We start from the raw sequence: 21474 nt of genomic DNA on the forward strand, positions 1-21474 counted from the left end.
GAGGCGAAGGGGCATTGGCAATTGCTCGGGCGGCAAAATTTAGGAGGTGGCTAATTTTATGTGGGAAAATCATCGACTTTTTTAGTGGTCGGACAGTGAAATGATGTTGCCCCCCCCCCCTCCACGTACAAAAATTTATAGTTACGGCCCTGGTGCTCAGGATTATATAAATATAGACGAAAATGTACAAACTGAACCTGACACGACAGATATCGACACCCTCATTGAAAATTTTAGAAAAGTCAAAAAGCACGTAAATGTAGTCATTTCAGATGAAGAACAGTGTGAGGGTGAAGTTTCATACAGAGTTACTGTGAAAACCTAAATACTTAGTAATTATAGGGTAAATAATGTAGCCTACATTATTTTATGTACATTTGAATTAATTAGTTTATTTTCAAGTGATTTACTTTTATTATACTGTACTTCAATTACATACGAGGTCGTTACATATTTTCACACATTATGTCAATTGAACCTCTATTAAGCGGAAACCCGTGTTCAACGGAAAAAAATCTCGGTCCCTTGCGATTCCATTGAAGACAGGTTTTACTGTATAAAATTTATTCTGATAAATATATATAACCTTTCTTCTTTTCACTAAACCAATTATTTTTACATGTACATGTGATACGTGCATTACACACACATTTTTTAATAAAAATTAAATTTAGTTAAAACAAGTGTGAAGGAGATAAAAACATTCATACATCATCAGTCTTGCAATGTTGGTTTTCTTCACACGTATCAACAAACAAAACCAACATTACCATTCGAATTCAGTTACGTGCTCTGTGCGACCAAGATAAATATCATCATGCTCTGTGCGACCAAATCCTTTTCTATTGTTCCCTTCCATAACAAGGAACCATCCCTCATGTCGTGACATTATAATTGATTGCTTTCTATCTCTGCAATCCAACTACTTTAGAGATTACGTAGCATTTAGTTAAGTTTGTGATGAAAGCAAAAAATCTTTTTTTTTTTTTTTCGTTTTTTTTAAATCGCGTTTTTATATTTTTTATACTGTTCAAATCGTTTGAACTAAATAAGGTCTCTCTTGGTTTGACATCCAAAACTTGGACATCCGATTGATAATAAATAAAAGAACAGGGTGTTCAAAAAGGAAGCCGCTGCATTTTAGGGTGCTGCGAGATATCTTGAGAATAACATTATACAGTAAGACTTCAGTATGACGGTAACCACTTTTAACGTCATCCCGCCTATAACGTCAGTTTTTTCAGGTCCTGCTAGCATAATTCGTAAAAAATTTTATTCGTCATTAAGTCACTCCGCTGATGAAGGCGTTCAGTCACCATGGTGACATTATACCGAAGTCTGGCTGTGATATCAATTAAGACAGTAGTTTCCAACGGTGTGTCGCGTGGCACGTACTCAGAGATCAGAAAGGGTTGCTGCAACCTTCATCAGATATTCTTTCATGACTTTTTTCATGAATTTTCGCACATCAAAAAGTTCCTGTATAGAACACAATATTAGAACTCAGCCCATCGCATCGTTTAACAAGCTGTACTCGCACTTCAAAGACAGCTTCGATATTATCCAAACTTGATGAAAATGAGTAGAAAAGTAAATCGAAAATTTATTCTCCGTTATACAGGGTGGGCGAAAGTCCGTAGAAACTTCATAAATTAAACTATAAAACTCTCTCTATTAACTATAAAAATTCATAAAAACCGGGAAAATAACCGAAATAAAAAACGGTTTACAGGGTTGGCATCGCTAGGTCACAGGAATTTTTTTAAGACGAGGAAAAAACTCAAAAAACAGCCGCTAGGTGGCACTGACGTGCACAAGTCAAAGAAAAGATATGCCAATAACAAACAGAATGCCTCCAAATCGTTTATTACAGCAGTATGTGTTCCACATGACCACCACCACAGCGGATAACACATTGCAGGCGAGTTCGTCTCATTTGCATATTTCCACTGAAGTCGCTCGTACCAGCGCTACCTATCGGCTGGTTTTTTTTTGTTTTTTTTCCCCTGTTTCAAAAAAATTCCCGTGATCTAGCGATGCTAACCCTGCAAACCTTTTTTTATTTCGGTTATTTTTCCGGTTTTTATGGATTTTTAAAGTTTCTACGGACTCTTGCCCACCCTGTAGATTTTAAATAAACGTAGATTATAAATCAGTGGTTTTTTTTCAACTTTTCTGGAGCAGTAAAATGTCTGAAACAATTCAACGGACCACTAATTAACAGCATATTATCAGTAGGGTAACCACATGTCCCGTTTATAACAGGACATTCTCGTACTTTCACGTAAATTTGGCCGTTCCGACTTCCTTTATACAATTTTCCCGTTTATTTCAACGAAACTAATTTGAATTTAAAATTTTTACTGAAATCGTAAACGAAAGTAATTTTGATAATTTGCAAAATATTATGATAATTATGGCTATAACTATTAAATTCTCATCTCGTGTATTTGCCATGCTCAACATTTTTGCTGTTAATTACAGTTCAATTCACTGCGGTTTCCAATAACCCGTGGATTCTCACCCTGGTTAATTTTTCAGAAATTTTAGCACAGTTGGTAATTTTGCCAACATTTTCATAAGTAGTCCCGTATTTTTCTTTATAAAATTATAGTTTTCCATATTTTTCTAACGAAATATGGTCACCGCGTTTTTCCTGAAATAATTTTTTTTACTGTGATTTGTAGTGGCTCAAAATGTCAAAATGAAACAGGTTAATATTTAAAAACAATTGTGTTTCATTAAATCTTTGATTACGTGATGAAAAAACCCACAACAAATAGATGTCCTGAAATCATTTTTTGTGACAGTTAATTAGTTAAAAACCGCCACTGTCCCTGAAAACCGAGATGTCTGGTCACCTTTTATGAATCTGTATCAGAACTTTTGTTTTGCTCTGGATGATAAATTTCCCTTGAAATTAAAAAAAAATTATTTCGGTAATTTTTTCCGGTTTTTATGAATTTTTAAAGTTTCTACGGACTTTTTGCACATCCTGTATAATTTTTTTAAGGGGGCTCCCAAGAAAATGTCTGCCCCAGGGTCCCTAGAAAGTACGCTGCGGCGCTGCTTAGAGATACAAAGCCCAGGAAATTATATATAAAATAATTAGCCGGACTTATATATATATACATACTTTTGTGTTGGATATCGGTGTAATAACATTGATTTCTACTGTTTATTTATATCTTTTCGAGTATACAAATTGAAGTTCATGTTCCCTTATTGTCTTTTAACATTCAACTGCATCAATTCATATAGGTTAAGTTTTTTAAAAAATTAATAATGGCTCATAAATTACATTGAAGTAATTCTGCAGCAATTGAGATAATTGGACAGGCAGATAGATATAACTTGGTGCATAGACAGTTCCGCGCTGTGCATTTCCGCACATGAGGAATTTGAGGACAAATCCGCACCTGCGAAAATAAAGGCCCTTCTTGGCTTTCTGTTTCTTCGTGTCTCTCTTCCTTCTTTTCTACCATAAATGGACCGAAGTTATAAGGGGGCTGTATTCACATGAAATTGTGCCATTGAAATTATCTTTCATACATTCCATAATGGTTAAATGGGTAAACCAAATACAACGATCAGAATGCTTATCCTATGTGATACTGTAAAAGCAGTCGATTGACGGTGTACTAATAATTCATGGTTCATCCTATCCGTCCCGTTGAAAATAATTTAAACAGAGGCTTATCTACGTCCTACGGCGTTCTCCTTTATAATTTCGCTCAGCTCATGTTTGTTTGGAATCAGCGCTGCTGGTCGTGACCTCTCTATTGCACCCTATTGTATCACACATGTCAGATCCATTCACTATGATAGAGATGATAAAATTATTTCGGGTATTTGGAAGTGTTTACTATCAGGAACAAAACGCATCACCATTTTTTATAAAGGAAAAGAAAAAGACTTGAAAATAATATTTGTTCGATTCAATCATTGAATAATGATTAAGTGATTCTTGTATTCAATGCAGGAATCAAAACATGGCTACTAGGATAAATACTAGTAAAAACAGATAGCATGCGAGAAGTAAAAAGCTTTCATAGCTAACTAGAGGCGAACTATTACTATATTTTTAACACTGCATGCTCACAAGAGTTTGAAGTTTCCATTTCAAGAGCTTACAAGACTTATTTGAGCATATATATTTTTTAGAAAAATAATTTAAACAGAGACTCACCTACGTCCTAAAGCGTTTTCCTTTATAATCTCTCCCAGCTCATGTTTGTTTGGAATCAGCGCTGCTAGTTGTGACGTCACACTAATGTACGCTACTTGTGCTCGTTATTTATTTTTGTTTGTGAACGACTCGGAAGTATGGATGGAATGAAGAGAACCGAGATATGCATCTATTTACTTGTCAGAAATTATTATTTTCTGTTTACGTCGCGGGCTGTATTTAAAAGGCCGTAATGACCGCATGACAGTGTTAATATTGTGGAATTGTACTGTGGAAGTGTCGTGAATAAATTTCATTTTTCCTATGAATGAAGGAGAAGTTGCTGTGTGTGAACTAGGCCAAAGCGATAATAAGGCTCATTTGCACTTGGGTAATATCACCCTCTTTCTACTCAAAATATTAACGTTCGACATTATATTGTAGGTAGCATAGAGAGCTAAATTTTCCTACTACATTCTATACAAATTTATTTGTATAACAAATATTCTACTATAAAATAGGCCTACTACATTCGGATCCACTTATAACGAAAGTAAAAATATTCGTAATACACACGAATTTCATTATCGCGCCAGCTTAAAAAGAGGTGCGTAGCCGAAATTAAATTTGTGCATTCAGTAGTAGTCATTTCAATTAATTTGGGCATTTTCAATCAAATGGAAATTTAAATAAATGATAAAATATTTAAAAATTGAAGGAATCGAAATTTAAAATCGTTCACCACTGAGTCTGTTTAATTCATTGAAAACTTTTTGTCAGACAAGCTCAAAATCATGGATGATAGGCTGTGTGGATAGCTTTTGATATGAGGAAACAAAAAAATAAATGTCCAGGTCTGCACTTAAGAGCAGCTGATGCAACATTTTAATAATTGAACAGACTAAATATATTTCAATTATGATGTGGAGCTAGCCTCATGTGAAAACAGTTCATATAAACCTGAATTTGGCCATTACTCCTGAAGTTTGATGCTAAGTAAGGTTTAGAATTTCTTTAACTCTTTACTGCCCAGATAGAAAACCTGGGAGGTTCGTGAGAATACCAAGTTTTTGGTGTTCGAAGTGGACTCGTCCAAATTTCGGCCACTTTCCCTCGCCCCACCCTCTCTCCATGAGTTTATATTCATGCCACCCTTTGCATTGACGTTCACCCTTTCATTTCAATGGATTTTCGAGAGATAATTTGTCTATATATATATATATATATATATACTGAAAACACCCCTTTCCTCACAGTATTATCTCTTTGTAAAATGCATTGAGTATCCTTATCTTTCTATAAATGAAAAGACTGGTATACATGTGTGTGAGTGCAAGGAGGATCCATACAGGTCTATTGTGTGAGAGGGTCTACTGTGTCAGTAAGGAAGACAGTAACTTTACTTGGATATAATCAGTTCATTCTCAAGGAGCATTCTAGTACATCAGCTTTTAAAATCCCATTGATAGGGCGTTGCAGTTGTCTTTTCCGTTCCCGCCCCCGACAAGAGCTTTCATCTTCTTCCAAGTTGGTGACTAAAGCCCACCAAAATATACCCCCTAGCTGAGCCGACTTCAGGCGGTTACAAGCATTAACCTACTCGGCCGACTTCGGCTGATCTGGGCATTATAGAGTTAAGCTATTACATTAATGATTTCTAAAAAAATTATTTTAATCATACTTTGAAAATTAATGTTGAAACAAAAACAGGCCTCCAATTTTTTGAAAACTATAAAATTTTGTAAATATTTATTTTTTTTGTACATTCACCTACCCTCAAGTGTAATTTATCTGAAAAATGTATCGCAAACAAGTTTTCAAATTAAACCTTCACTTGAGACTTCGTGCTGGTGTGGCCTAAAAAAAAATGTCGAATATACATCTAAACTATATCAGAAATACAGCAACCCAATAAGAGCAATAAAAAACCAATAATTATGATAAAATATAAATATACTGCCCACGCAAAAAAAAATATGGTCTCATTTAAGTATGGATAGGTTCTCCATTTATCCCAATATGCTTATCGTATTTCTTTTTAAACATGTCAATTGTGTTGGAATTCATGACCCCTGGGGGTAAGCTATTCCATTTATTAACAACCTTAGAGAAAAATTCCCTGCTGCTCTCTACAACCTAGAATTGCCATTTCCCAATCGATACTGCTGTCCTCTTGTGAAAGCTGTTGATTAATGGCGTATTAATAATTCAGGGCCCATCCTACTGAAGATTTTGAAGACTTCTGTCATATCCCCCTCCCGACAGCTTCCTTCTTCCAATGTAAACATATTCAAAAAATAGTCTCTTCGTAACTCAAGTCCTGGTGCCACACGTGTAGCTTCTCTGCACCCTTTCAACCAGTTTATGTTCCTCTGTAGGTATGGTCTCCAAAACCTTACAGCATACTCCAGTCCAAGACAAACTAAACTTCGGAAAAAATAGAAGAATGATTAAGAGAACGCGAAGAGACATTTTTGAAAGTTAAACCAAGCATTCGATTCGTTTTTTTACCACTGCTGAACAATGTTCAGAAAACCAAAGCCGCTTCTCAATGAAAATTTCCAAATCTGTGACCCTAGGTGCATTCAGGATTGTGACGCCAATGCCTAAGAGAAGCGCGAGTTTGAACCAAAATAAGAGACCTTGCACTTGTCAACGCTAAACATCGTGCTCAATTCATTTTACCATGCTGCAATCTTGTTAAAGTTCGTCTGGAGCAACTCCTTATCACTTCCAAACTACCCCTATTAGCTTCACATCATCTGCGAATTTTCTAACAATCCCATTGATACCCTGATTAAGTTTATCGGAAAAAAGTATGGAGCCAATGACACTTCCTTTCCTTAAGGAACTCCATTCATGATGCCTGTCCAATCAGAGAACTCCCCGTTCATCATAACCCGTTGTGACCTATCTCTTAACCATGATTCTATCCAATTCAGCAAGTTGCAACCTTGTTAATACAAACCGATTTAATTTAAAATTCGAGTATAGAGTATTTTCTGTGTTTCTCTGACTGCACCTTAGTAAACTTCATAATTTCTGTATTCAGAACACATAACTTAGGGGTCGTTCAAGTATTACGTCAGCATCGAGGGGGGGGAGGGGGTTTCAGATTTGCTGGCTTTTGATGACAAGGGGAAAGGGGGGGGGTTGAAGGTTGCTTATATATATACGTCATCAACCGCCCTTTTTGAAGATATGAAATATTCTAAGCTGCTGATGAAATTTTGCTGACGGGGGGCAAAAATGGCTAAAAATCTGCTTACGAAATACTTGAACGGCCCCTTACCTGAAAACTGTTGCAACTCTAAACTTGATATATTGAATCTACTGTAGAGTAATCAAATAAATAATTTAAAAATAAGCATGTTTATGTATAGTTTTCATCTTTTATACCCAAATGAAAAGTTTTTGTAAATGCACCTGGTGGGTACATTGTGTCCAATCTTGTAATGTTAAGATTGCGTCTGAGGGGAGACAAAGGTAAAATCCTAAAACAGTAATAACTTTAAGATGGAACCAACGACAAAATTTGTGAGCATTAAGAAAGTAACACTGGACCAAACAATAATCATATTACATCATACACAAGTAGCATCTTATAATGAATGTTTGAGAGTAAGGCTGTAGTTTTTGTGATTGGCCATCTCAGATCTTTTCCCACAATTTGTTGGACTGAGTGTTTGGCATTTTGATAAATGAACTAACTGAAAAAAGGGCCATTAGCATTGTCATCTATCTTCTGAATTGGAAATAATAAAAATACCCATTTGTAATTTTTCCAAGTATAATTTTCTTGTATTTAGGATATTTTTTTGTGGTTAGTGTTAGATACTCTAGTTCAGATTGTCGGTCAGAGGATAGTGCCGGGGCTTTTTCACCCACCACCAGATCATGTTGCTTCGTTGGAGAAGGATGCTTGTCCTCCTGGGAACTGTCCAGTTGAATTTCAGGGCACAGTGCCATGCTCCTGGACCAGCGGATGAGAGCCCCACAAATCCTTGCTCCAAATCAGATCTTGAAACATCCAGACCCAGTTTTGTTCATGTTGTAATGATTCCTTCTGATTTCCTTGGCATTTTGATGATGAAGGATGCTGAGGTATCTGACCTATGCTCAATTTCACCCCACATCTTCATGTCCATCACCCACAGTGTCTCCTACACTGAGCTGATCTCGAGTGCTGACAACGTGACAATTATTGTAGTTTTTCCTCTGCTTTTCAATTCTTGCCTTGCCCTTCCCTCTTAGGCAATCATGGTCAGGTTGGGAGGGCTTTAGCAGATGAGGGTAAATCGGAATTGTCTCCTATATAATGTGATGCCCAATCAGTAGTTGAGCTGGACTATGGCCATTCTTCAATGGCAAGTTCCTGTACTGCAGCAGTATGGGCATCTGTTTTCTTAATCAGTCTTTTGGTCTCCTTGGCCATAGATTCAATGAATCCATTAGCTTGGACATCACTTGCTTGAATCCTTACTTACATGAAAATGTTTGGAATTGGGAGTTTCTCACTTTCTCAAATATACCCTCATTGTCACTGTGTACCTCTTTTGGAATGCCATGGCAGACAAAGATCGATTTGCAGTGCTCAATAACATTAGCTGAAGTGAGATAGTTGAACAACATATACTTTGGGTACTGAGAGTAATAATCAGCAAGAAGCAAACACCATTTTCTGTTTAGCTTGAAAAAAATCAATTTCCACCATTTTACATGGCATAGAAGGAAAGTTTCTTGGAATAAGTTTATCATGCCTGTTGCTCCTATCCTGACAACACTGGGCCACCAAACACTGTTGAAAGGGCACAACACTTTTTCACTCTCAAGTGACCACAGTGTTGTTCTAGAATTTGTTGCTGTAAGACTGGTGGAATCACAAGGCGACTATTTTTAGCAGTAAGTCATTCTTGATGAACAGCTCGTCCTTGATGTAGAAGTATGGTAATTTTTTCCGCTTTGCTCAATGTCTTTTCTGGCCAGGTGCCAACAATGAAAGAAATTTTCTTTGGACAGAAAAGATATATCACTATCTCATTCCTGATCTCTAGTTACCTTGCCTCTAAAGCAAGAAGGGAAGAGATGACAAGTCTCACGTAGGCCAATACGCCAGAGTTTTTACTTTGGCAGAATCCTCCTAATCAGAGACTTCAATCTACTGAAGAGATGAGCAGGATTAATTGGTTGGAGACAAAATTGATGGAGCTGACAATGAATAGTCAAGAAAGAATAATTTTGAATTAGATATCAAAGGAGCTTTTGTGCTTGTGTCAATCTTGGGTGGCAAATGAAACACCCAAAAATTTGCATATTTATGCATAATACAGAGAATATACAGAAAAATAATAACCACTCAAGATTTAGGGATCAACTAAAATTAAAATTTTTTCTTATGGTTGAAAATTCAATATCGCCATTGCAGACAGTATTTCAGGGAGCCTCAACCATAACTGAAAATAAAGGATTGCCATATTATGTATTGCTTCGAGAAAAAAATACCTGTAAAAGAATGTAAATAAAAAATATAATTTTCAATGGAAACTGTGATGGCTGAGACTATTCAATTTATTATAATTTCCATTGAGAGAGACAATGGTTTCTTTCCCAATAAAATTGAAAATGATAGTGTAGTGCAGTGTTTCCCAAAGTAGGCAATATCGCCCCCTGGTGGGCGATGGAATGGTCCAAGGGGGCGATAGAACATACTGATTTAACATAGGATCCTACGGGTTTACTTGAGTTGGGGGCGATGAGAGGAAAAAATTTCTGATGAAGGGGGGCGATGGAACAAAAAGTTTGGGAGACTATGGTGTAGTGTGTTCATTTTTTATTTTTTAATCGATATTTAGGTGGCCCACTACTGGTACATACAACATTGAATTTTTTTATTATTTATGAAATTTTGAACAAAGTGTTTAATTTTAATTGATAACAATGATGAATATAAAAATAAAAAACTTTCTTTTTTCTTTGTATTGTATATGAACATGGTATTTGTATATGTACTGCATATGGTATGGACATTTTGTTTGCACAAGAGCAAGTCAAGGCTCAGCTTGCAGAGCAGTAGAAAACATCCATTAATTTTGAAAAAAAACAGACAATATCTTCAATCAACACCTTATTTTCTCTTATGTCTTTCCACATAGAATCCTAGGACAATCCCTGGACTGTGTGATCACAGATTGGTGTTCTTGAAGGACACCTAAATCTGAGGTAAAAAACTGGGAAAATTATTTCTATCTGCTCTAGTAGGGGTGTGAAATTGGAAGTGGAACTGCAAACTTTTAGGAATTGTTGGGATAGATTTTGGGGGGAGAGTTAGGCAGGAGGCAGCAAAAATAGATTCTGCACAAGTAGAGATTTCGTCATCAACCACCTTCGATAGAACTATTACTGCTCAAGTATACCATGATCTTTTTTTATGTGCTCTTTATACCAGTGAAATAGGTGAAAATTTAATTTCATAATGCCATTTTTCACTTAGATATAGAGCTTGTATTGTAAATAAAAAGTATAGCGACCATTCTATTGCAACAACTGGTGTAATTCCAAATGTTTTCATATGATTACTATTCTAATATGTTTACTTTTTGATAAAATCACCCCGATGAAATGTTAGTTTTTGACGGAATAATGGGGAGGTTGTTATAATAAACATCAACTTTATTTTAGAACAGCAAAATATTCAGTGCATAGGGTAGTTGGAGGTATATATACGGGGGAAAGCTAAATGGACTGTAGCCCAGTGTGACAAGTTCAAGGTAGAAAGTTTTACTAATTTGTTGTCAAGAACAAATTAGAAATGGAAAAGGGCAGTAAAATTTGAATAGCCCGTACGTGGTAAAGCCAAAAGTCCACTTCTGAGTAGTCAGTTTTATCTTCTGACCTGAATCACATTAAGCCTGTTTAGAATCTATTGACATGTTGCCAGGGCCAAAATTTTGGTTGGTTTTCCAGACCCTTCATGAAATTCCAGATCTAAAAAATGGACCCTTTGCAAAATAAAAATTAATGAAACCATATTTGATCATTTTTGTCGTATATACCACTGTCATTTCCTTCACACGAGGGCTAATTAGACCACACGAGGGCTAATTTACCTACAATTTATTGCAGATTCCAAATGGCAGCATTTTTTCATACCCACCGAGAGGTTGGTGCACTAACCCCTTGGTGTGGGACTCCCTGCGGTAGCAATCTTTTTCTGTGGTCATGTCACCATTTTTGTTGTACCCCTGTGTCAGGAAAGTTTTCTGACAAGGACGAACCGGGTATCGAATTCGTGACACCTCTAAACATCCTTTGGTACTTTAGGTGAGTATCTTATCTACCTGGGCTATGCACCCTAATAAAACCATAAATTTGGCATTTCATTTCTTTTGTGATAAATCAACTAGATTATTTTGCTTATCACAAAATTACTTATATTTCAAAAAATTAATAATCCTTTTCACAAAAGTAAAGAAAATTTTCATAAAAAAAGGACCCTACAAAAAGAGTCTGGACAGACCCCTGGTTGCTGTTCTCAATCCTATTAGTTCATTGTTATGCTTGTAGCACCATCACGAGAGAAAAAATTACTTCTGTTTCATACCGAGCATGAAACATTACTATAGATGCAGTGTTAGAGCTCAAGGTAATTTCATTTCATATTGATACTTTCTCTCAATTGATAATTTCTCAACTTCATTCATGCGTTGATTTTGAAAATATGAATTTAGTTTATTTGATTTTTCAGCTTGCTTTACAATGTTTAGCTGTTATTATGGTTCTATATATACACAGAAATTTAATTTAAAAAAATTCATTATGCTTTCATGAAATTTTTCTTTCAGTGAATTTCACAAATGGTAAAATAAACCCTGGTCATTGTGATGAACTTAGCGTTGCTGTGTATAAAAATGAGGAAAATGCATCTATCCAAAAGAAACCATCAAAGAAACTAATTGCAAGTATTCACAATTTTTGTTTTTGTTGTCTTTTAGTTTCAGAACCCATATATGGTCTAATTAATAGGCAGGAAGCCTCCAAAATCACCTTATAGAAATTGGAACCTCTTCTAGTTAATAAGCGAGGACTATATGAAATCTGTGAAATTTGCAGAGTTGATTCATGCATATCAAAAACTTTTCTTATATTTGTTAAAACAAAATCAAATGTTTTTAGTGTGATGTCCCAGAGCTGCTCTCAGCGTCTGGGGCTGATACTCGAGAGGTCAATTAATACCACTCAATTATTCAATCCTGTCCTCAGGTCGGAGTAAATTATTATTTATTTACAGCTATAACAAATAATGTATATATGAGGATGTATTTAAATTACATGCTTATAAATCAGTACATTTGTTTTATGCTACTAATCCTTGAGCGAGAGAGGAATGGAGAAAGCAATAGGTCAAGACTTACCCCAGACTTTCGTCATCTTCCGCTTCTTCCACTTTCCTCCAAAAAACCCCGGACAACCACCTCTGATCAAGACCTAGTTCGTTCTCCATTCCTCTCTATAATTTTATTTACGACGCCAGACAGTCTGGGAACTGGGTTGGACTTTTATTCAGGTATCGTGTATAGAAATAGGTGAGGCACCTATATGCACAGGTGTTACCTCCAACACCTTTTGTAGATTCTCAGAATTGACCCTGCCCTTTTGGGCAGTGGTACCTTGAGAAGGAGTGGCAGATGGATTTATCATTGGTATGTAGACATCGGGGCAGCAGCGAGATTCCAGTAAGGGATTCTAGTCTGGGACCCAAAGGGGAGGGGGTGTGACGTTTAGGAGACGGAACCAATGAGAGGGAAACAGGAGGAAATTGGAGGAGAGAAGGTGGTTGAAAGAGACAGAAGGAACTAGGTCTTGATCAGAGGTGGTTGTCCGGGGTTTTTTTGGAGGAAAGTGGAAGAAGCGGAAGATGACGAAAGTCTGGGGTAAGTCTTGACCTATTGCTTTCTCCATTCCTCTCTCGCTCAAGGATTAGTAGCATAAAACAAATGTACTGATTTATAAGCATGTAATTTAAATACATCCTCGTATATACATTATTTGTTATAGCTGTAAATAAATAATAATTTACTCCGACCTGAGGACAGGATTGAATAATTGAGTGGTATTAATTGACCTCTTGAGTATCAGCCCCAGATGCTGAGAGCAGCTCTGGGACAGTGATAAAGTATGAAGATAATGAGAAATAAACACACAAGTGTCTACATATGTTTATTTACTGACTAGCTGTTACCCGCGGCTTCGCTCGTGTAGATTTGTTAATCTGAAAATTGCTGAGTGATTTCCCCCATATAACATTTGAACCCCTCATGACACCCTTGGAGGTTAAATTTCCAGAAATCCTGCCTCAGTGAGTCTCTATTATAAAATATAATACTGACTAAAATTTGTATTTATAGCTTGTGATTTTGGCTCAGAGATGATTGCCGCAAATAACCTTTGAATTCCCTTATGATTCTTCCCTTTATGGGTCGAGTTTCGCAGAACCCCTTCTGAGTCTTTACATCATGAGATAAAATTACTGATAAAATTTCATATTTATAGTTTTAGCGCTTTCTGCTTGGCATCATTTCTCTATATACCTCATTATGGCCACTCCCTTTAGGAGGTTGAATTAAAAAAACCTATGTGGGTCTTTAACTCCCTTTATTTCCTGGCAGTACTTTAAAGTACCACTTCAATCAAATGCTTTTATCTTCATAATATGACCACTTTTACTGGTGGTATCTACAAGGGCACAATGAGTGTAGTTCCGACAGTAGGCAGTAGCTGGCAGAAATCATTTTTCTTTTTTGCTGTGGGCATTTTATCTTTGCCATGTAGCATTAGGAAGAAGTTTTACAGTAGAGAAAATTTGCATGATTTTGTTTTGCATGATATTTGATTAAATTTAGTGACTAATTACCAGTTTATTGGTGCTATTATTTTTTTATTCTCTTCTATACTGTACAGGTAAGCATTCCCTGCATTTTATATGAAAATTATTTGATTTTCTATCATAGGGTCAAAAATGTATGACGGTACTGTAAAGTACCACCAGGAAATAAGAGTAATTTTTTTCTATAATAAAAATTTAACATTAAAAACAAAATAATGGGGGTGATTTTTTTTTACTGAGGCAAACTACATTGAGTCTTCAAGATCGAGATGACACAAAAAAGTTGTAGTAGCACGATATTCATCAATAAGTGGAGTGGACAAGGCAGATATGCTGCCTCACTATATGACAGGGACAGAACGTCACACAGAAATGCTGGCACACTGTTTCCGTGATGCTTGAAATATATGTCAATGCCTGTGTCATTTATAAAGAAATACATAGAGAAATTTCATTGGAGTTTCGAAGAAACTTGGCAATGGGACTCGTAGCCCAAGGAAGTAGCCTAGTAAAGAAGAGAGGTTGTGTCCTGCTGTCAACACCACACCAGAACAGCCAAAGAAGAGAAGAAAGAGTAACTTTTCTGTGCCCAAAGACATCAGGAAACAAGTTATTGGAGCTGATTGGCTTACATTTGTTCAGCAGAGGAGAAGATGCGAGATGTGCCCCATTTAAAAGTTAGTCCAAACCTCACTCAAAATGTTCATTTTGCAATACATTTAAATACTCTATTGTAATGAAAAAAGAAATGTTTTCAGAAGTATATCTCGAGTAGTGTAAATAAAAATGTGTGTTCGAATTTTTTTTTCCTTAAATATTACCCACATTCCTGTCTGTGCTTCTAAGTACCAGCTGCATAATTAATCACTAAATTACTGTAAAAAGTATTTTACCCCTTTTTTTCCTAGGGTTATTCTGCACCAAAACTTATCTAATGATGCAAAAATACAATTAAAAAGTTACTGGTAAATTAATTCAGGATCTAAAAGGGTTAAATCATGAAATACAACAACTGATAAAATTTCATATTTATAGTTTAAATGGATTCAGCTCGGCATGATTTCTTTGAACCCCGTTATGATCCCCCTTAGGGGTAGAATTTGGAAAACCCCTCTTATTGAGTCCTTACATCAAATGAAACTGGGAGAAATCATCTGCTGACCAACTTTCATATTTATTGTTTCACCAGTTCTGGCTCTGCATTTCTCTATGCTAATTTTGAACCAGGGGTCAAATTTAAAAAAAAACCTTAGTGAATTTGTCATAAAAAAATTTTTTTACTGATCAAATTTCACAATTATAGCTCCACCGGTTTTTGCTCAGCTGGATTTCTTTGTTATCTTTGAACCCCCTTATGTTAGCCGAGATGACTGGGAACCTGCAAGGGAAACCAACATGCCAGCAAATAAATAAGATTCCAAATAAGTAATTAAATCTGAACGCTAAGAATAAATTGAATTGGACAATTCAAACCTTGTCTGTTATCTGCAGTTTAGGATCCTTTGTTTCATGAACTTTGTTCAGGTAGTTAAAGCTTTGTTTGCTATCACAAATATTGATTTATTAAAAATGTCAAATATTAAGCATACTTGTTTGTGTAGGTAAGATGAGTTAAATAGAAGCATAAGTTAGATTTCAAAATATTCTTGTTTACCTTAATCATGTACAAATGATGAACAGAGCAAAATAGAATTGCATGGCAAAACATGTTGCAATACAAAAGCAACTGCATGTTTCCGAAATCTCTGAACATGTTAATATCTGTATGTAAAATATCTATTTGGTTGCACATAATTGAATTTAAACACAATAAGTAAATATACTCAATTTTTAATTATGCTTATAAAATTACCAGGTAAATTATATTTGCCTGCCGGTATACTGGGAAAGGACAAGATTCTAGCATTGAAAAGTTTGGTTCCTCAGAGTTTTACTGCATGCTGGCTAGTGGTGGGGAATATGGTATATTATAATTGATGTTTCAATTTTAATTCAAAACTTAAATTTACTCAGTAAATGGTAATTAATATTTTATTTCTGTTGAACATTGTATGAAATGTTCATTAAGTTAATTTAGAATTCAACAGGTTAAACACCCAAGAAGTTTATTTCAAAGAATATTTTAGATTATACAGACCATTGTTTCCCAAACTTTTCATTCTATCGACCTTTTTTCAAAAATTATTTCTTCTCTCATCGCTCCCAACTCCAGTCATAGGATCCTGCACTAAACCCCGAGTTGCTACCGCCCCATTGGACCTTTCTATCGATATTGCTCACTTTGGGAAACACTGATATAGACCTATGGGCACATGTGATTTAATTGCAAAGATATTAAAAAAACTTATCAAAAACCAAAAATCAGTTTTTTAAGTAGGAAAATTTATTGTATTCAAAATTCCTATAATTTTGTAATCTGTAAATTTGTAGAATTTTTAAATTTTATATTGCAGGTCATTAAATCTAACCGAATGCAGTACATTAATGCAGGACCTGAAATTTGGTCATCCATGAACCCATTAATTCCCAGGTAAGAAAAATATTTAATCAATTCCCAGATTTTTTTTAAGTATGTATAGCTATAAAAAAAAACTTGTCTAAAATGGCAAGATTTTTTTCAGGGATGGGGGGGGGGGCAAATTCACTCTGTTTAAGAGTATTTAGGGAAGGAAAAGGCGTCTTGTGTCCCCAAGATGATCAAAAATTAAAAATATTTTGTAAGAAAATGAAATATATCAAAAGAAAATGCCTTTATATGCTATTTTAAACGATTTCTGCTCATTTAAATTCTTTTTGAAGACTAGTAACTCAAAATTTCTCAGGAAGATATTTCTTGCACCCTCTCTAAAGGTTGATTCTGCTTACACCACTGAAGTGGATCTTTTTATACATTAGAGCACTGTGAACCTATGAGTCGCACCCCCTATTCGGAAAAGTTACTCACTATTTTACAGTTGGTTGAGTTCGAACTAATGCTAATTGAAAAAAAATAAAAAACATGATTTTAACATCCTGATGGTAAAGACAATGACTACAAAACAATTTTCAAAAACATGACTAAGAAAAAAGGAAAAATTACAAGATAATAGCGACATGAAAAAAACTAGTATTTCTCTGCTTTTCATTTAAATAGAAACATGCAAACTAGAACAGAAACAATGAGCAACATAAAATGGTGAATCAATATTCACATCCTTTAAAAAAACATAATCTTGACTTTAAGGAAGGTTTGAACCCTTTTCTTTCTAAGTATGCTAGTGTTTATTTGACTCCGACATCTTCTACCTTGTACAATGCCTTTGTATGTGAAGGCAGACTTTTTTTTATTTACAATATTTCTACACATTCATATTTTATCTTGGTAATGGTGGTGGATTATTGAGAAAATAGTTTATTTTTGAAAAAATTTTAATTTCACTAAAAATCTTATTAAGAAGACACCAACGAATAAGGCAAATACACAAAAATAAAAAGTAACCGATTCTTAAAAAGTTTAATCTAACAACAATAGATGTGCCCACTAAAAACTTTAGTTTCATGCCCCCTAAAGATGCTATACCACAGAATAAACAATGGGGCATTTATTACATTTCATGTGGTGATTGCTCTCTTGGTTATATAAGACAGACAAGGAGACCCATAAAAGCAAGATTGAATGAACACGCTCGCTGTGTTAAGAATCAAGAATGTGAAAAATCAACCATCGCTGCTCACTGTTGGCAAGAAGGCCATAGATTCAAATTTCAAGAAGCGAGAGTTGTTCACAAAGTCACGTCCACAGTTGTGATTTAGATTTCTACGAAGGCACATATATTCGGGCCTTCAAAAATACACTAGTTAACTATAATAAATCTACACCCCCGATCGCAACACCATGGCTTAAATTCATTTCGACCGGGAATTATAAGAAAATTCGAATAGACCAATCAGATAGTGCTATTCCGCAAGTGTCCAATTAGGATGCTGCATTAGTATCTCACGCAGGCTCACAGCTTCATTCTGATTACGACGTTTGAAGTGAACAGACGTACTTCTTCCGCTGAGCAACCGAGCGTTAAGATTTGGTATTCAACCCAAGTGGGAAACTCAGTCAGCGTGACTAGTGGTTATATTTTCCTCTGAAGACGGCACCCATTGGTGTCGAAATGCATTAGGACTTTTTATTTTCGTGTATTTGCCTTATTCGTTGGTGTCTTCTTAATATTCTTGGGCAAAGTTGATCAACTCTTCTAATAAAAATCTTGTTATATAGCCAATGCTTGTTGATAACTCCTTTTATTTTTAAACTTTAATATCTGTTTTGTGCATCTTATAGGTTTCAAATCGGTGTATTTAATAGAAAGAAAAGACTGATGAAACTATATGATGCGCATATGATGGAATGTCAACCAGTGCTCGAAATTTCTTGCATGTTTTTTAAAATATTTTTTACATATTTTATTTCTTGGAATATCTTAATACTTTAGAGTCCACCTATTACTATTATTTTTCTGTAAATTGTTTAAAAATTAAACCTGTCAATTTTTAGTCTCATTTTTTAAAATTAATCATGCATTGAAAGTTTATAAGTCATTCTTGTTTTTTGAATATGAAAATCTATATATATGCATAAAAAATCTAAATTTTTTATGCATATGTTTTTTTTTGGTTTCTTCATTATGCGAGTACAATTATAATATATACTCACATATTTTTTTAAAGCTACCGGAGATACTCAAAATGAAAGAAGCTATACAGAAAAAGTAAGTTTATAATTTTTGCTTGGATCATAACTTTCATTTCCTAATTTATAAGTTGAAATTATAGGACAATTATAGGCAAGACAATTAGTTTTTTTGGGTTGTAAGGCCAGTGTATAAGTTGGGATTCTCAATATTATATACATTTGTGCTTGCTCTAGTGTTTAACATCTCCAGGTAATACGAGTCAAGCACAGATCCTATATTTATGCATTTTGCTAGTTCAGTTCACAGTGCTTATTTGTGATTAGGTTGTTTCATTTGTGATTATTTGAATGGTTGAGATACTCAAAATGAAAGAAGCTATACAGAAAAAGTAAGTTTATAATTTTTGCTTGGATCATAACTTTCATTTCCTAATTTATAAGTTGAAATTATAGGACAATTATAGGCAAGACAATTAGTTTTTTTGGGTTGTAAGGCCAGTGTATAAGTTGGGATTCTCAATATTATATACATTTGTGCTTGCTCTAGTGTTTAACATCTCCAGGTAATACGAGTCAAGCACAGATCCTATATTTATGCATTTTGCTAGTTCAGTTCACAGTGCTTATTTGTGATTAGGTTGTTTCATTTGTGATTATTTGAATGGTTGGATGTGTCAAATTGGTTTCTTCATTTATCTGTGATTTAGGCAATTTCGTCGGCATTATGTGATTATTTGTCACATTATTAGTCTCTCAGTTTGCTAGGAGCAAGATGCTTGACATTTTACTTAATGCTTGAATTCAAATATTGTTAATTTTCATTCTTTTCTATTAAAACAGTTTTTATGATTGTATATCTCAATAGCTCCTCTGAAAATTCCTGGGGAAGATTAAATTATGTATTCTACCCAATTTTTCATTTTAAACTATATAAAATAACAAAATCTATTAAGAAGCCACCAATGAATGAGGCATATATACAAAACAAAACTCCTAATGAATTTTGACACATAGTAGGTGTTGTCTTCAGAGGAAAAATATTTAATAATTACTATTTAATATTTAAAAATATTTAAATATTAAATTAATATTTAATTACGCGATGACTGAGGATTCCACATGGGTTGGATATCAAATCTCAACTTACAGTTGCTCAGCAGAAAAAGAGTGTGTTCACTTCATACTTTTTTCCACTTAGCAACCAAGAATTAACATTTGGTATCCAACCCAAGTGGGATCCTCAGTCATCGTGATTAATGGTTAAATATTTTTTCCTCTAAAGACAACACCCATTGTGTGTATTGAAATGCATTAGGAGTTTTTGTATGTTTCATATATTTTTGCCTTATTCGTTGGTGACTTCTTAATATTTTTGAGCAGAGTTGATCTGCTCTTCCATAATAAAATCTAATAAATAAAAATAGCGATTAACACAATCCAACCAGTCAGTCTTTATGGTTTTTTAATTCATTCTTTAACATTTATTGTATTTCAAACACATTAATAAACATTTATATTTTGATTACTTATGGGTTAAGAAAGTAAAATTTTTTCTCAAAAGATGGATTCATTAACAAACGCATTTGGAAGCAAAAGAAAAAAACGGGCTGCTCAGTCTCGATTGAAGAATGTGACTGATGAGAATCACTTGAATCAAGCTTTATCTGTTGCTGTAGAAAAATCAAACACAAGTCAAGGTTAGTAGGACTTGGTGATAAATTGAATTGTTTTGAGAGTTCATCGAATATCTTAATTTTTTTTCTTTTGCAAAAATATTATTCAGCAATATAAATACAGTAGAGAGCCTTGATTTTTCATCTTTGTTCACCTAGATCTTTGCTAACAGGCATCGATTTTCTCGGTGATAACTTTTTCCATTTAGTCATGAAGGTGCACATCAAAACACCAATCATGTTCAAGGCAGGTTTCTGTCTTGTAGAGTTTGTATTAGACAAGTTTCACTGTATATAAAATATTTTTCTTAAATGTTTCAATGTAGCTTTTATTGCCAGAGTGCTTGAAGCAGTGAAAATCACTGCTTAGTTTATTGCAACTCATCGCAATGCAAATAACTTTTTATATCTATGTATAAATGCCACTAGTTCATGTTCCTGAAGCTGTAGAAGAATCAATTCCTCCTCGCAATTCCACTGCAGCTTGCCCAAGTGATGTCTATAAGATTTGGGATAGTATCTTTTTTACCTACTTTTTTTTCTCAACATATCTAAGACTTCGATGTGAAAAGTTGATTTGTACTTTCTTTTATCTCCTTTAAAATATGATAATTTTCTCTCATTATTTGCTGTATATAATGTACTTTTGTTTTAATTCAAATCTAATAAAAATGTCTTTTCTTCAAAGTAATATGTGAAGTAGAAATTTCACACAAAGCATTAGAATAAATAAACCATAAAAGCTTTCTTGCATGTATGCTTTATTTATCAAACCTAAAATTGTCATCTAAATCTTTCATCACTGAATCTATATTTCTGGTCATGCTGGAAAAAATGCCTGACATTCAGCTGTATTCCCTTTTACAGAATATAGGCATTAGAGGTTCATAGTGTATTCAGTGCTGCCTTAACGCATGGGCTCACCCGGGCACCTCATGAAAAGAGGAGCCTCACAAAAATAAGAACTGGTTGATATTTTCAAGAACTTTCCATGTTAGGGCCTTAAAAAAATCACTTGGCCCGGAGCCCATGATACTCTTAAGGCATCCGTGAGTATATTATGGGGCAACAATCATACTACCTA

General features: G+C 34.7%; 1 protein-coding gene across 3 annotated transcripts in view; it reads left to right on the forward strand.

The window, feature by feature from the left end:
* The first annotated feature begins 4386 nt into the window (after nucleotides 1–4386).
* The window catches only part of LOC149085132 (DNA-directed RNA polymerase I subunit RPA49-like), a 43304-nt gene continuing 26216 nt past the window's right edge, over nucleotides 4387–21474 (forward strand). The window contains exons 1-7 of one of the 3 annotated variants that reach the window (XM_089232953.1): nucleotides 4387–4559; nucleotides 12010–12122; nucleotides 16505–16581; nucleotides 18367–18458; nucleotides 18753–18793; nucleotides 20279–20414; nucleotides 20820–20906. In XM_089232953.1, the coding sequence (XP_089089079.1) occupies nucleotides 4493–4559; nucleotides 12010–12122; nucleotides 16505–16581; nucleotides 18367–18458; nucleotides 18753–18793; nucleotides 20279–20414; nucleotides 20820–20906 (613 nt within the window). In that variant the 5' untranslated portion in view covers nucleotides 4387–4492. Of the gene's footprint in view, nucleotides 4560–12009; nucleotides 12127–14636; nucleotides 14729–16504; nucleotides 16582–18366; nucleotides 18459–18752; nucleotides 18794–20278; nucleotides 20415–20819; nucleotides 20907–21474 lie in introns of those variants that run through there. The other 2 variants (XM_089232955.1, XM_089232954.1) reach the window with 2 other exon arrangements.

Source organism: Pholcus phalangioides, unplaced genomic scaffold (genome assembly GCF_987345545.1).
Source record: "Pholcus phalangioides strain wild (caught in Gottingen) unplaced genomic scaffold, Ppha-v1.0 ptg000007l_1, whole genome shotgun sequence".
Lineage (NCBI taxonomy): Eukaryota > Metazoa > Arthropoda > Arachnida > Araneae > Pholcidae > Pholcus > Pholcus phalangioides.